General features: G+C 49.7%; 1 protein-coding gene across 6 annotated transcripts in view; it reads right to left on the bottom strand.

The window, feature by feature from the left end:
* SPEN (spen family transcriptional repressor) overlaps positions 1 to 16147 on the bottom strand; it is a 67190-nt gene that overhangs the window by 4686 nt on the left and 46357 nt on the right. For 3 of the 6 annotated variants that reach the window (XM_064678792.1, XM_064678793.1, XM_064678795.1), the window contains exons 7-11: positions 14625 to 14750; positions 13989 to 14102; positions 12681 to 12794; positions 10993 to 11093; positions 369 to 8292 (exon numbers count right to left, since the gene is read on the bottom strand). In XM_064678792.1, coding sequence (XP_064534862.1) covers positions 369 to 8292; positions 10993 to 11093; positions 12681 to 12794; positions 13989 to 14102; positions 14625 to 14750 — 8379 coding nt within the window. The remainder of the gene's footprint in view (positions 1 to 368; positions 8293 to 10992; positions 11094 to 12680; positions 12795 to 13988; positions 14103 to 14624; positions 14751 to 16147) is intronic. The other 3 variants (XM_064678794.1, XM_064678796.1, XM_064678797.1) reach the window with 3 other exon arrangements.

Genomic DNA, 16147 nt, shown 5'->3' with positions numbered 1-16147 from the left:
ATCCTTAGCCTCACCATCCACCTGAGGATGCCTGACCTATGCAGCACCTTGGTGCTGACAATTCTCATGACAGCTCTACATCCAGAAACCCGCAGGCAGCTTCCCACCTCCTGCTTTGAGACCCAGAGTAGTTAAGGAAGGGATGTCTCAGCTTCCTCTGATGCTGAGCAGCGTTTGAACCCCATTTCCCAAAAAAACAAGTTCCTCTTGTACTGTGAACTTAAGCAGGGCCTGAAGACTAACCAGGGAGAGTTAAGCTCAGCTCTTATGACCACAGAGAGCTGTGTCACAGCCACAGTTAGCTCAGAATGCTCCAGATTCCAAGGAGAATCGAGCTCCAGACTCCAGGGAGAGGTTTTATTTCTCACCTGAGAGGGGGTCATGCTGCGGGAGGGCAGCCCGATGGGCGAGGCGCCGGGGAACTGCGGGTGCCCGAGCTGTGCCGCCGTGTGGTAATTCCTCATGTCGCCGTACACGGAGCGGTAGTCGTGGAAGGAGCTGCCGGCGGGATGCATGATCTGCACTCCATGTGGGACCACCACCGGCTGCGTCAGGGGCAGCCCAGGCAGTTGGGTGCCCGAGGGCACGCTCAGGAGCCGGGGCTCGCTGTGAGGAGAGTGGGCCACCTTGCCTTCGGAGGATTTGGGAGTCTCTTTCCCGGGCTGCGGGGTCTTACTGACGGGGGGAGTTTTCCCGGCCCCTTCGGGCGTCCGGGACTGCCGCGTTTCCGAGTGGTGCTCGCCCACGGCAGCCATGTGCGGGTGCATGATCATCCGGACATCCCGGGGCACGTTGTACTGGTCCAGCCGGATGCTGGTGGGGTGCATGCGGTAATCCGGCTGCATCACCAGCACGTCCGACTGCACCGGCGCCGGGCCCCGGCACACGGCCGAGTGGTGGAAGTGCAGCTCCTCCTCGGGGGGGTGCTGGGAGGACAGTGGAGGCATGACAATGTCCCGGATGGGGGCTGGCTGGGGCGTGCTGGATCGCTGAGGTTTGATCTCCATCTGGGGCTGCAGAGCAGCACGGGGCGAGTGGAGCGCTTCTGGGCGGATTCCGTACGGGATGCCGGAGAGAGGAGGGGTGTTCATCCTCACCTCACCCTGGGACAGATGGCCCAGGGACACAGTCTGTGTTACGCTGTGAGGGGGCATGATAACAGATTGCTCGGGATGCATGCTGGAGATGTACTGAGGAACGGGAATTCCCGGCGCCAGCATCACCGGGGTGCTGCTGGATAGAGCCGGAGACGAGGTACTGCCGGGATGACAGGCCCGGGGGAACGGCGACGGCGAGTGCCCGCTGGTGCGCGGCGAGTGCGGCTCCTGCTTGGCGACCCCCAGGTGGGAGATGGCCCGGTCGGTCGGGGTGCTGGGTCCCGAGCTGACGTGGTTTGCTTCCGAATGCATCTTCCCAGAGAGGGAAGAGTGGTGAGGACTCACTCCAGGACTCAAGTTGGAGGGTTGCAGAGTTTTGGTCTCCACTTTCAGAGCAGCTGGGTCGGACAGTTTTTTGTTCACAACCATCTGGTTATGGACCAGTACAGGTGGAGTGTTGACCGTCTGCGTCAGGACCTTGCTGGGCTGCGACGCCGGAGTCTGGACAGTGAGGTGGGAAGAGTCCGACTTGTCCAGTGCAGCGCGCTCCTGCTTCACGGAGGAGATGACGGGCGATGTGTTGTAGGGCTGCGTTCCGAGTACCAGCGAAGAATGGGTGGAAACAGTCCCGTAGCCCGTCGAGGTCTGGGAGCCTTTTGGCGCCGGCTGAGACGGTGTGATGGGCTCCTGTTTAATCTGAGACTTGGACACAGACTGCTGGAACTCGATGTCCACAGCACTGGCTGGGGGAATCTGGCTGATCTTGGCACTGATTCGCTGCGGGCCTTCCGTCTTCTGCCCCGAGTAACTCAGGAGCACCACGCCTTCCGAGGTGTTCACGCGCAGCCCTGGGCTGGACCCAGTCTCCACAGGCCTCTCCTCGATAATAGACATTGATCCTGGATGGAACCTGCTGTTATCATTTGTGCTTGACCTCTGCTTGAATTTCGGTGAGGGAGCGTTGACGAGGCAGGTCTGGGTTTGGGGAGCTTGTTTCACCAAGGTAATCCTGGGAGCCTCCTCCAGATCCACACTGTGGGGCATCCTGCTGATGACAGAAGTGGCTTTGGGAGCAATCACGGTGCTGATCTTCTCCTTCTCGCTGAACACTGGCGCTTCGGCCACTGGTGGGTCCAAGGCATTGGTGATGGGAACTGCCGGCTTCTCCTCCGAAACTGCCTTGATGGCCTCCACGGCAGGGTGGAGAGGTGCCTCCTCCAGACAGGGCGCACTCACTGGCTCGGCGTGCGTCGTTGTCACGTGTGTGGAGGTTATGCTCGTCGCAGAGACGTATTTGGGCTCCATGAGTATCTTCCTCAAAGTGCTGGAGTTTGTGTCAATATCCGACGCCTTTGTGTCCGGTGGGAGAGCGGGAGGGGGCGTGGAACGGGCACGGGGTTCCTCATGCCTGACCATCCACTCTGGCACCTTGGCAGCGCCGGAGTGAAGGGGGACGATGGCGGAGGGCACCGGGGTGGGCAGCTTGGCCACTGCCGCGGGGACAGTGGGAAGGGCTGCATTCGGGGCGCTCGGCGGCGTGATAGGAGCGTTCTCCAGGGGTGACCGGATCTTGAATCCGCTCTGACTCCCCTCATCTAGGGGAACCGGCGGGCTGCCCAGGTCCAGAGGAGCCGGAGCGAGTGCTTTTGGAGAGGTGCCGCTCTCAGCGACAGCCTCATGGGCAGCCACAACGTCAGCGGCCACAGCCTTGGTGGGGTCAGAAGCGCTTGGCTCCACGGATGCTGAGGGTTTAATTTGTTTCTCCTCCTTTGAGACTTCCTCAGGTTTTGCCTTTACCTCGTTGGCAGGGGGTGACCTGCTCTGCACCCTCTCCGGCTCAAAGGCATTGACCTCGGTGGCGTCGCCCTTCCTGCTCGTGCTCTTCTTGCGTCTCTGCCGTGAGGTTTTCTGACGGCCCTTTTCCTTCCGAGCAACTTCAGCCTCCTGCAAGGTCTCGGCCTCCTGAGCAGAGTTGGAAGATTCGCTGAAGCTGACTTCGGACTCCTTGCTCTCCGTCTCCAACGGGACAGAGCCGGGCACCGACTGCACTGCAGGCTCGACGGCTGCCTCAGTTTCCAGGATATTGTTCACTGCCTGATCCGTCTCAGGCTCCATCTCCTCCCGAGGCGATGGTAACACCAAGGGCTCTGTGGGGATTTCGGCTTCTGATTCAGCGGGATACGTCGGGGGTGCAGGGAAGCTTTCAGTCTCCCCAGAAATGTCATTGATGATGGAGCCGATGGCCGCTGCCAGCTCCGTTTCACTCGCCTGGTGCGCGGGTTTATCTGCCTCCTCCTCCTGACGGACTTCAGGCACATCTGCTGTCGGCTCTTTGTAGGCAGCAATTGTTGGAGGAGTTTCAGTGAGTTTTGCAATATTCTCCACCGCCTGCTCAAGCTCAATCTGCTTTGCCAACTGGGCGGCTTCGGGGGACTGCTTGGGCTCCCGTGTCACCTCCTTCTCCATTTCTGGGAATGAATCTTCTACCTCATTCTTAGCGAAGTGGGGTGGCAAGATGTCCTCTTTTGGGGGACTCTTCATCTTGGGCGGCGACACCGCCACCGGCTCTGCCTCCTCCTCGGTGGGTCGCAAGGCGCCCTTGACTTCGTCCACGTTCAGGCGTATTTCCACGTTTTTCAGACACACAGATGCTTTATCGACAACAGTTTTGGTATTTTTGTACCTTCCCCTTTTGGATTTCGTAACCTTTTCTGGCACTGGCTTCTTCTCAATGATCTCAACTGTGGGGATTTCGAGCTGGTTTTTCTCCACATCCAGTTCTTTCCGATCCCGTTTCTGCTCGCTTGCTGCTGGCTCTTTCTCAGCAGCTTTAGCTTTATTGCTGTTGTCTCCCATGCTCAATTCCTGACTGCTTCTTTCAGCAGCAGCATCTTCAGACTCAGCTGTGGTATCGGCTTTCGGTTCATTCTTCCCTTTCTTCCCCTGTTGGCTGGTAGCAGCTGATGAGTGACTGTGTGTGAGCTTCTGGGATCTAGGGGACCTCCAACCCTCTACAGGCTTAGGAGCTTCCACGGCATCTTTACTTTCAGCCTCCTCCACCTCTTGCTGTACCGGTTCAGTCTTTATTGGAGAGATGTCCTCCTCTGGCTTACGGCGGGTTTTCGGAGGTCTTCCCCTCCTCGGGGTCGTGGGAACAGTTGTTACTGTTTCCTGTGGTTCCTTTTCCCCTCTCTTCCTGGTGGATCTAGTGACCTCCATGGAGTCCTTCACTGGAGATGGGCCTTCATTGTCCCCTGTGGTAGCGTAGACTGACCTCACATTTCTGCGCCTGGTCCGGCCTATCGGCAGGCTTGGCTCCACATTTTCCGGCTCTGCAGCAGAACTCGGGGATTTAGCAGCATTCCTCGAAACCTTCTCCGCCTCCACTTTCAATTCAGACAGTTTCTGGGCCTCCCCACGAGGAGAGCTCGACCTTTTCAGCTTTTCACGGTCAATTCTTTCGCTCTTCCTCGTGACGGGCTTTTCCGTGACACTGGCTGCAGCCGACTGCACGGGTGTCTTGGAGCGTTTACTCTTGTAGGATTTCTTATCTTTTACAACCACTGGAGGTTCCACTTCCATATCATTGTCAGAAACAGGTGGCAGGACCTCAGCAGCTGCCTCCACTTTTTGACTCACGCCAGCATCAATGTTGGCAGAAGGTGGAGGATTTTCCTCTTTAGGTTCAGCAGCCTCATCCGACTTCTGAACCAGCTTGGGCGCAGGAGGAAGCAGCTGGGCAGCCTCAGGTTCTGGATCTACACTGATGTCTGCATCGGAAAATGAAGCCCCAGGAGTAGGAGGTTTGGTATCCAAGTATGAAGGATGCTCTGTTGCCACAGCATCTTCCTCCGGTGCCAGGGTCGTAGCAACAACTTCTTTACTCGCTTCTACAACCGGCAGAGGTTCCGTTTGCTCAGGAGGTTCCGTTTTGACAGAAACAGCGAGTTCAGGAAAAGGTTTTTGTTCCTCTGCTGCAGCAGCAGGTTCAGAAGGTTTCTCTTCTTTGACAGAAGGTGGTTCCACCAGGACCTTTTCGCTTGCTACCTTCTCAGGCGCGATGGGAGCTGGTTCCTGTGGCAGCACAGTGACCGATGAGGGACCGACCGAGGAAGTTTTATGTTCTGGTTCTTTACTATCAGGAACCGTTTCTGGTGTTTTCGGGCAGTTTTCTTTATCTTCCTGTTTTTCCACTTCCTTTGGTTTCTGATCTTTCTCCTTTTCTTTCTGCTGCATTCGTGTCAGCTCAACAAACCTGCTGTGGAAGAGAACCACTGGCTCTTGCACCAAATCGGCCGCGCTGTTCGTCCCGTCGGAGGAGGACTGTCTCCCATACAACCTTCCAGAGATGAAGTCCAGATCATCATCTTTCCTCTCTAAATGCTGCAGGCGCTTGGAGTCCTGCTCAAAGATTGAACTGTGCAAAAACCGAGACGCGAACAGTTCCTGCCGCTCTTGTTCTTCCTCTTTATGATCTTCTTTCTTATCATCCAGTTTTCCGCCTTCGGAATCTGTTCTGATTTTTTTCTTTTTCATGTACCAAGATGGAATAGGCCTCGGAGCCGAGTCAACCTTCTCTTTGTCTTTATTGTTTCTAAAACTAGCAAACCTTGAATCCCAGTCTAGAAAGGACCAGTTTTCCTCTCTGGATGAAGAGAGGGATTTAGCTCTTTCGAGCAAGGCCTTTGTGTCTGGTGTGATTGTCTTGTCCAATGCAAAAGAGTAAAATTTGTTTCTTTCTAAGGAACTGGACAGTCTTTCCTCTCTTTCACGTAACTTTTCCTCTCTGTCCCTTAATAAAAAAGACAACCTGGAACTCTCTAATAAGGACGAGGCTTTCGGGGAATGGGGTTTGTTTTCTCCATCGTCATCTGAATCCGAAGGCACCTCCCCAGGCTCCAGGTCCCGGACAGACCGTTTCCGGATGCTGTCTCTTTTGACGATGCTGCTTGGAAAGCTGATGTCAACTCTCCCAGGCTCCTGCTTCACCTGGGTTTCCCACCTGCTTGAGTCTTCCTCAGAACTCAGCACGGAGAGTTTTATTTTAGCCATTTCTGCCATCTGCTCCCTTCTGCTGGAATCGTAAGGATTGAATTTCAGCGAGTCCTCCCTCACAGTCATGTTTGAGTATGAAAGACCCTTTTCTTCTATTTTAGGTGACTCTTTGGTTTCCTTTAATGGCATTAGCCTTGGAGAATCGAGTGTGTCGTCATCCTCATGGAACGGGAAGTGTCTGATGCTCGGGGAACAGGACATCCTTTCTGAGTCCTCACTCACCTGACGAGAACTTCTGTAGTTCCTTTCTCTTTTAGTGCTAATTTCAAAGTCGAACTGGTCAGTCTTTTTCTTTTTACTCGGTGGAGAGTCATCAGTGACGTCTTGAGGAGGTTTTCCTACCTCGTGGACCAGGCTCCGCCTTTCATATTCATCCACATCTTTCTTTGGGCTGCCGAACTTCTCCGACTTCGCGATCTCCATTTCCAGCTGTTGTTTCAACCTGCGGCTTTGCTCCATTTGTTTCCGGTAGCTCTGCGTGTGGTCAATGTCGATGCCGATTTTCTCCTCCGTGTCAGCTGACTGAGGTTTCTCTTGGCCAAGTTTATGGTCTGGTATTTCTTCGGGAAGACCGGAGTAATTCTTCCTTGTGTCCTCTCTCTCCGTTCCCTGTTCGTCCAGCAACTGGACCTGTTTATGTTGGGGTTTCATTGGGTTCAGTTTTTTAGACGGGAGTTCCTGAACTTCCACGGATTCATCAGGTGCCTCCATCAGCCTCGTCTGCATATCCAGGGTGGGACGCATACCAATCCCACCAACATTAAGAGTGTCCTGAATTTCTTTGGGACTAGTAACAGGAATAAGTCTTTCCAGTTTGAGCTTTTTAGATTCCCTTTTAATCATCTCCTTCCTCGGCGGTTTCCTCTCCAACTCTCCTTCCCTTAACATCGGTGCTTCTCTGGACGATGCCGTCGCATCAAGCTGCTTTTTCAAGACCATGCGTGCATCCTCCTCATCCTGGCTGCTCCTTTTGACATCCAGCTTTTGCCTGTCAGGCTTCGGATTTGCATCGGCAAAACGCCTTTTACGAGCCTCCAGCTTGTCTAAATCAACTGTGTTGGCCCCCTCAGAAGTTTGCTCTGTCTTCAAGTGCTTTTTGGATTTCATTTTTCCCTCCTTATCCACCACTTCGATGTGACTGGCAAGGGCTTTCTCCTTCTGTACCTTGGTTCTGACAGGTTCCAGTTTAGACTGCTCAGACTTGGCTTGCTCAGCCTGGGATGTCTGGGTTTTCTGTTCGAGCAGTGGGGATTTCAGAGTGTCATTATCAAGCTTTGCTCTCAGTTTCTCCAGCGTGGGTTGATCGATAACCTTCCCTTCCTTTTCCTTCACGCGGGTCAGCACAACGCAGGGCATCAGTTCCAGGCGGTTTTTCGCTGTCCCTTCTTTGTCACCCCTCTCTTTGCTTTGTTTACTGTTGCCCTTCAGTTTTTCTGGGCTAGGCTCTCTCTCATTCTCCTGATCTGTTTCCGAGGACTGGGAGCTGGGCGAATGGATTTTCGCTTTTCGTTTTTGCTTATCCATTTTCTCCTTTTCAATTTTTTCCGGCTTCTCCTTCCTCACCAAGCGCTTCTCCTTGTCCACCCTCTCCTGCTCGAACACGCGCTCCTTCTCCACCTTCTCGTTTTTTGCGTACCGTTCCACGCGGGCCTTGTCGAGCTTGTCGTAGCGTGGAGGGGACAGGGAGCTGCAGCTGCCGCTGCGATCCGATGACCTGCTGTAAATCCTCCTCTCTGAGTCGCTCTGCAGCCGCTCCGACTGCGAGGGGGACGCTCCAGGGCTCTGCGGGCGCCGCGAGTGCGTCGGGCTCTGGCTCCGCTCAATCGGTCTCCGCTCATGGTCTCTGTCTCGATCGGATTCGAACCGTTCCCTCTCCCTCTCTCTCTCCCGTTGCCTGTAACTGTACTCCCGGATGTCCTGCTCATAGGGATCGCCCCGGTAATCCCTGTACTCGCGCGGGTCGTCATAGTATCGTGGGTCGTAGTAGTCTGCTTGGTAGGGATCCCACTCGGCGTAGAATTCCCTGCCCCGGGCCGGGTATTCTCGCCGAGGATCTTCGGGATATGTCCCCGGGGTCCGAACAGTCTCGTAGTAAGTACGATCAGGGGCGTATTCGTAGGATCCTCTTCGTTCGTCTCTGCTAAACATAAAAATAAACAGATTCTAGTTCTCCTCCTCAGCCAACATGCTGTGTTACCACCATCCTTCCTAGGTGAGAGAATGGTTTGGGTTGGAAGGAACCTTAAAGATCATGGAATCATTAAGGTTGGAAAAGAGCTTTAAGATCACCAAGTCCAACTGTCAACCCACCAGCACTACCACCATGTTCACCATCAAACCATGTCCTCAAGTGCCACAGCCACATGTAAGGGAATTTCAGGATCCTTTTTCCTAGGTGCATCAAGGCAGCTGCACACAGAGATTTAACAATGAATTGGTTTCCTCCTTTTCTATTTTTTCCAGTTCTCCCTTCCTCACCAACCACTTCTCCTTGTCAATCCTCTCCTGTGCAGTTGACTAAAAACTTTGTTAACTTATCAAACACCAAATGCAGTTAATTGGTCATTTCATAACAGCTCTCTCAAGTATTGTTTCACCACCCTTCATTTTTGTCAAATTCAAACCTTGCATGAAATGAAGGTAAAACCGACCCATGCATGGGCTGGGCAGGGTGAAGACACCCCATCTTCAGAACCCGAGATCTACCTCTGAAAACATGAGGCAAATCAAAATTCAAGGGTGGAATCTCTCTGTTATTAAGCAGTAAAGTGGCAGTAAGATTTCTTTAAAAACCCTAAGCCCTGTAAGTGATCCCTTAATTCCAAAATTAGCTCTTGTGCTGCATGTGACTTGCTGGCATTGCCTATTTACAGTAAACCCAAGTCAACATATATCAGGTTGTTTACGAGATCAAGTGAATTCATTCAGCAAAGTAAGTCAAGCAATTAATGTCGTTATCTCAATACCTCCAAAGGGCAAAAATAATTCATTTATAACACTAAACAGGGCAGGGAGGTGGCACAAAGCTGGAGCTCCAAACCCCCACCATTACAGAGTGTGTTGCACCTGGGGGGGGTTGGGCTCTGCTCCCAGGCAATGAGTGACAGGACAAGAGGAAACGGGCTCCAGCTGTGCCAGAGGAGGCTCAGCTTGGACATCAGGAGGAATTTCTTCATGGAAAGGGGGATTAAACATTGGCAGGGGCTGCCCAGGGAGGTGGTGGAGTCCCTCCCCCCGGAGGTGTCCAAGCAATGACTGGCTGTGGCACTCAGTGCTCTGGGCTGGGGACAAGGTGGGGATGGGGCACAGCTTGGACTCAATGATCTTGAAGGTCTTTTCCAACCTTATTTATGCTGTAATTCTGTGATTCCACATATTTGGCTTCACAGTTTATGTTTTATGTTAAAAGCTGGCAGCTTCCACCTTTTAAGAAACGTACAAAATAGAAAAAGAAACAAAACACTCCTCACCCTGCAAGAGAAGTGGGATGTTGTGGAAGGCAGCTGTGAAGCTAAAAACATTAATCAGGGATTTTCTTTGGTTTTTCATGCTTTTTTTCTCCGTTTGGGTCTTATTTAACCACAGCCCTGAGAGGTTTGTGCAGATCCCAGCATCACTGCAAGGAGGAGCTTGGAGGGGCACCAGAAGCTGCAGAATTACAGGAGTCACTGCAGAGCTCACTCTGTATTCCCAAGGATCTCGTAGTGACCGTGTGAGCAGAGTGACAGAAAAGGAAAAACCAGACTAACGTGCACCCAAACACCAGAAATCAACATTCTGCTAGGGATTATGACGAGCCCACCTGACTCCTGCATGCTAAAAACCATTCAACGCTTCTCTTGTCTGAATTCCACGTAGTTCTGAGGACACGCTCACTGCTGGCACATCTGGCAAGGCCTGGGAAAGGCACACTTGTATTTCTGTTATGCAAATCCCAAATTTCCAACCCTTTCTTGCTTTTAAATCTGGTCATATTGCATATGTCACACCGATGTATTTTGCTGCAAAACAAGACTGGATTTATCCAGCTCTCAGGTACAACTGGCGCCACGCTGGGCTGACTCCGGGGCAAACAGAGCCCTGACAATGAAGGCAACAAAATATGGGTGGTTTTTAAGTCAGTGGAGGAAAAAAGGCTAAAATGTGGAGTGTTTCTGTGCCAGGTCTGCAGGGGTGAGCAGGATGTGCATTGTGGTTCCAGCTGCTGCCGAGGGGTAGCAACACAGGACACACCTTTCATGTCAAAAAACAAACCAAAAATGCAGCCTCGCTCCTATTTGCTTCTTTTCTCAAGTTAACAAATTAATCTGCTGGAAAGGGGGAGGTGGAGGATCAGATTTTTCTCTGTGCTCGAGGGCTGAGCAGCAGGAGTTTATCAGACTATATTTACACCCACCAACACACACGTTGCTCTGTTAGAGATAAGCTGCTCTCTGCATTCCTCAGACGTGATGAACGACTCCCAGCTGTGTCCTGGTGACCCACCACAGAAACCGGACACTAAAATATGGATCACACAGACAGCTGAAACCTCCACCTCAGCAGGAATTCCAGTAACCAGCTACACTTGGATGTGTGAGATCCTGCCTGCCTTAATCTGCCCAGTTTAGGCCGACCTAAATTTCTTTTAAAAAAACAGTGAAAAGGTAAAAAAACATTTTAAAAATGCTGAACTGCTGTTAGGAAAACGTAAAAAAATAAGGTTAAAGGAACAAAAATGAGTGCTTGTTTAAGAATTATGGTCTGAAGAAGTAAAAAGATGTTTGATGATGATTGTAAGAAGATTGTGTAAGATGATGCCAGAAAAATAAAAAAAATTAATAAAGATATTGATACGTGCCTCCTTTCTGCCAGCATTTCGTAGAAGTCTCTGATATCTTGACCCGTTTTCTCCATGGAATGATAAAATGCCAGCTGGCTCTCCCGATTTGCAAAGTCCACCTGAAAAATAAAGGGGAAACCACGTTCAGTCAAAGGAACATCCCATTCTGCCAACATTTCCCTGCCTGCTGCAGGCTGAGGGTGGGAGCAGAACTGAAAATGGGGGTAATATTTAATAAAAAAGTCAAAGACTTCTCAGTTCTGGCCCTGCACATCCCCAGGAATAAAGATCTCTCTCAGCTCAGTGGAACTGTGTAACCACCTCCTTACTCTGTTGTTGTGGCTGCCAGCCCAGAGGCTTCTGCTCAGCAAAGCAGCAGGAAAAATACACATTATTATCATGGTATTGACGTTTTTAATGCCAGGACAGTTCCAAAGTCCCTGTTATCTCCAGGCACTGCTGCAGCAGGTCAGAATTACGAATCTATTCCAGACTCCACAGTGGTTTTCCAGGGTTATAGAGCAGGGAACAGAGCAAGTCTCCTGAACTGCAGCTCCCTGTTCCAGCTACTCCAAGAACTGGTGGTTTATAACCAAGGATGACAATATTAAGAAGCTAATGGGATAGGTAATGCAAAAAATTAAGGATTAGAACGGATTTAACTACATGTATGTCCTATACTGCTATGTTTTTAACATTCTAGATCCTATTATTTTTTAAATCAGCCCAGTCCTGTGTGTCACCCCAGCAGTGGAGCCCAGACACGTTGGGTGTTGCTTATTCCAAAGTCATTATTAAGCAGCAAGACCCACACAAGGCATGAAACTTTTAACTGACCACACATTTTCCTGCATCTTAAAGTGACTGATATCCAACCCCCGGGCATAGGAACTCCAGGATATCCAACTCCCAGCCCTGGGTGAAGTGTGGATTTAATAACTGAGATCATGTGTGACATCAGTGCCACTCTTTAGGAGAGGAGAAAGGAGGAGGAGGAAGGTAACTAAGAGGGTTGGCTGACACCTCCCATCCCCAGTTAGTGGCACTGATGGGACAGTCGGAACAGGTATCACCATGTTCACCCAAATCCAAGATATCCCTGCAAATGTCAACTGTTGCTCCAGGAAAAAAAGTATTTTCTGCATATTTTTTTAAGTGGTGTTTTTAGTTATTTTTAAAAATCTGTTGCGAGGAAGGACAAGATGATCTTTGAGGTCCCTTCCAACCAAAACCGTGCAAGTTTGGGTTGCTGTACCCCACGACCACAGTGTGCAAGTCACCTTGGCCAGGTCCAGAGCCTGGAGATCAGCACAGAGCCACTGGAATGCAGCCACATGTTATCCTGGAGGAACTCACACTCTCAGATCTCCCTTTTTTAACACAAAAACAGCCAAAAGTTTGCCTTGGATTGGGGTAAACGAGGCAGGGACACAGACACCAACACTCAGGAGCTCAGAGAGACAAGTTCAGTGAAACGAATGGTAGAATACTGGAAAAGGCTCTATAAACGACACTTCAAGATTCCCTGACATCTTGGTAAGCCGAGTATAAAATATAATTTAAGCCTTTGGTATCTGGGACACGTGTCCCGCTAAGAATTCCTCGAGTCTGCAATGCCAGTGTTTACGGGGGGAGGCCTAAATACAATTTGCTTCTCTTTTTTTTTTTTGCCTCTTTTGCTTTGCTTTGGAGGTCATTCTGCACACCTTAATTTTATTCCCACCGATTTTCCTCCCCTTGGTCTCTTTTACAGCTGCTTGTGCATATTCAATCTCATTGTAGAGAACCAGGGCCATGCCTTTTAAGCGGTCAAACACCACCTGTAAAAAACAAAAAAACAAAACAAAAACCAAATAAGAGCCTCATCCACAGGACTTAATGTCAGTCCCAACAAAATCCTAAGTCATGAGGATACCAGGGAGGAAATAATTTTTAGCAAGGTGAATTTCCAGGCTTTTCTGATGAGGCATATTGGAATGAAGAGACAATCGAAGGACACGGGACTGCTTTGAATTGTGGATATTGTGGCTTGAGGTATATTATGCCTTTATTTTGTTTTTCTGTGTTTTACTTTTAATGCTTTTTCTTTAGTGACTGAGTTTTGTAGTTTCTCTTTGTGTATTTTCAGATTTTTTTTGAAAAATTCTCAATGTGTTTTAGGGGGGAAAAAAGGTAAAGGGAACATTTAATCCCGAAGTAGAACCAGTTTTTTCATCAGTCTGCAGTACCACTTGCCACTTCCTAAACACCCAATTTCCAAATATTCCCTTCCTTTAGCAGCATAAATTTATCATTCAAAGCGACAACAGCTACAATAAAGAAAGTCAAAGCTGCAACACAAACCCACAAAAATTCTTTGGGGAGGCAAGACCTTGATCTTGAGAAGATTCACACACGTTGCTTAATTTTAAGCACATCCATGTCCAATAAAAATACACGGGACAACTCCCAGGCTCAAGTTTAAGTACGTGATAAATCACTTGCACTGTCCCCAGTGGGCCACGCGTTGCACCATTGCTGACTTCCTCTCTTCTTTCATGTGCTCTTTCCAACATGTCTGTCCTGACTGCTTTTAAAAAGTCATTTTCCTTGGTGTCATGAACTGTTTTTAAAAAGTAATTTTTCCAGTCTGTAGAACTGCTTTTAAAAAGTCATTTTTTTGGTCTGATGAAAAAAACCAGAGTTATGTCTAATTATGTAATCAGCAAGTATGAGCAACTACATAATTAGACTGCTGTTCCAACTAACATATAAAAAATTTTGTTGGGGAGAGACTGTACTGCACAAGAGCAACAAATGGTTTCCAATATTTAGTGTCTCGGCTCGTTCAAAATACTTATTTTTAGTTGCCTTCAAACCCCAGAAGCGACTGCTCTACGTCAGCCAAATTCCACCCCAGAGAGAATTTTTCTACCTGAGCTAGAAAGCCCTGGACAGTGGGGGTTGAAAGGACAGGATGGGAAGAAAGGCAGACAGTAACAGGGCCAGAGCACACGGCGCAGCCTGGCACGTACCTTCACCACGGGCCCGTATCGGCAGAAGTGTCGGGTCAGGTACTGATCCGTCACGTTGGTGGAGAGCCCGTCCAACCACACGCAGTTCGTAGGCATGCTCTTCCCAAACCCCAGCTGGACACAAGAGGGCAAAACTTCCATCAGTACAAGGGTTAAACTCCCCGAGCAGAGCCTAATTAAAGAGCTATTTGGAGAAAGCTGTTGTTTGTATGGATTTTATAAAATTAGCGTCTCGTGCAGGTGCGAGACAAAAATCAAAGAGCAATTAATGAAAATAATTCTGCATGTTTAAACAAACACAGTGTTTGACAACATTTGGTTCTTGTAGGGTTTGAATGTCTTGGAAGTGACAGGTTGACAGCTCTGGGGCCCCACAGGCTGTGTCTGCGGCGGGGAGCAGGATGGATTCCCAGCACAGCCTCGTAGGGCTCAGGGAATGTCAGTCTCCGAGTGCTCCATCCCAGGGCTCCGCGCTGAGAAAGATGCTGATTAATCCCAATTAGGTGGTGGTTGGAAGCCTCACGCTCTGATCTGATCTCACATTAAAAACCATCCTGCTCCCACCAACTCTGCTGCTGCCGAGCGACGCCGTGAACGGAAGGAACAAGGATACAGTCCATGGCAGGATTTCTTTACCTTGAGCCGGTTATTTCCAAGATATTCCCCATCCATCTTCTTAATGGCTTTGCACACACTGGCAATGTCACAGTACTGCAGGAAGGCGTACTGAGGGACCCCGTTCACCTTCTTAATGTCGATGTCCTGGCGACAAACACAAAACACAACAACCCCCAGTCAGCACTGTCAATCCCATCCGAGAGGGCTTTTTTTTTGGAGAGACACGTGGCACAGAAAGCTCTCTAATTAATACTTTCTTCACACAGAGGATTTGAACAATAGTAGACAGTTAGAACTTCACTGTTCTGTTGCATCTCAAAACTAAATCCTTACTGAGGCAGGGAAAGCTCTTCATCAGGCAGATTTAAAATCCAAGCCCACAGAACTAAGCCTGACCTGATGAACAAACAGCAGCTTTAGGCTGTTAATTCTCTATCAAGAAGAGGCAATTCAGGATCAAAGAAATACAGATTAATTTTCGCTCGCAAAGGCTCAAGAGAAAACAACCTGCTCCAATCCTCTCCTCTGAGCCAAGCAGGGCTTCTTTTCCAAATAAACATGATCCATCCTGTTCCTAGAAACACGGAGTGATGCTGGACTCATCCCTCGAACCAGGCTGGTTCACGGCAAGGCAAAAAGATCCTCAACTTCCATCCCTGCTGCTGTGTGAGCCCAAGCCACCCCGGGGCCCATCCACAAGTGCAGCCAGAGGCTCCCAAAGCCCAATAAATGTTGATTTTCCTTGATTTTTAAAAAAACCAGCAAGCCTGAAGCTGACATTTGGTTAACAAACGAGCTCAGCACTAGCACTGGAAAGGTACCCAAAGCCTCTGAACAAACTCACGGTGTTATGATTCATTCTGAGGTGAAAAAAGGAGCTGGAAGGTTTGGCTTTATTTGTTGGAATAGCAGGAGCTGCCTTTGTGAGTTGCACATGGATCTGAGCACAAATGTTCCAGCATCCAGGACAGCCTAATTTCATGGCTAATAAATTTAGGGACAAGGCAGCAGTTTGATATGGTCTCACCCAAGAGCTCTTTATCTGGGAAAACAGAAGTAAACAGGGAGATTTACAAAACTATTAAATTCCTACAGCCCTGGCCTAATGATTTAAGTGGAATACTAATAGGAAACTACACTTCCAAGTGTCTAAAGTAGCACAACTGCAACCACGGCAAATTATACTTGACCACTCACCCTGGGCAAGCAATTCCTTCTGACAGGCAAATAAAATATCATTATTGTGTTCATTACCCCTCAAAAAGGTTATAAAGCTGGTCCCTTCTGCACCTGAGCTTCCAAGCTTTCCTGGAAACTGCAAGGCAGTGCTGCTGCCCAATTCTGAGCCATTAATAATGCTGACAGGGCAGCAGCATGGCACACAAAAGCCAATTTACACTACCACTGATAAGCATCTTTATCAGGAGAGCTCTGCTGCTGTAACGCTGCAAAAGGGTTTAAGCCACAGACATGGCAGGAATTCATAAATCAGCACTGATGTCAAGGATGCAGTGCAGGCTGGATGCACAAGGGCTGCTAGA

The sequence above is a fragment of the Pseudopipra pipra genome, chromosome 22 (assembly GCF_036250125.1).
Source record: "Pseudopipra pipra isolate bDixPip1 chromosome 22, bDixPip1.hap1, whole genome shotgun sequence".
NCBI classification, from domain to species: domain Eukaryota; kingdom Metazoa; phylum Chordata; class Aves; order Passeriformes; family Pipridae; genus Pseudopipra; species Pseudopipra pipra.
Note: the sequence above shows the minus strand (reverse complement) of the source record. Positions and strands in the feature narration are given on the sequence as shown.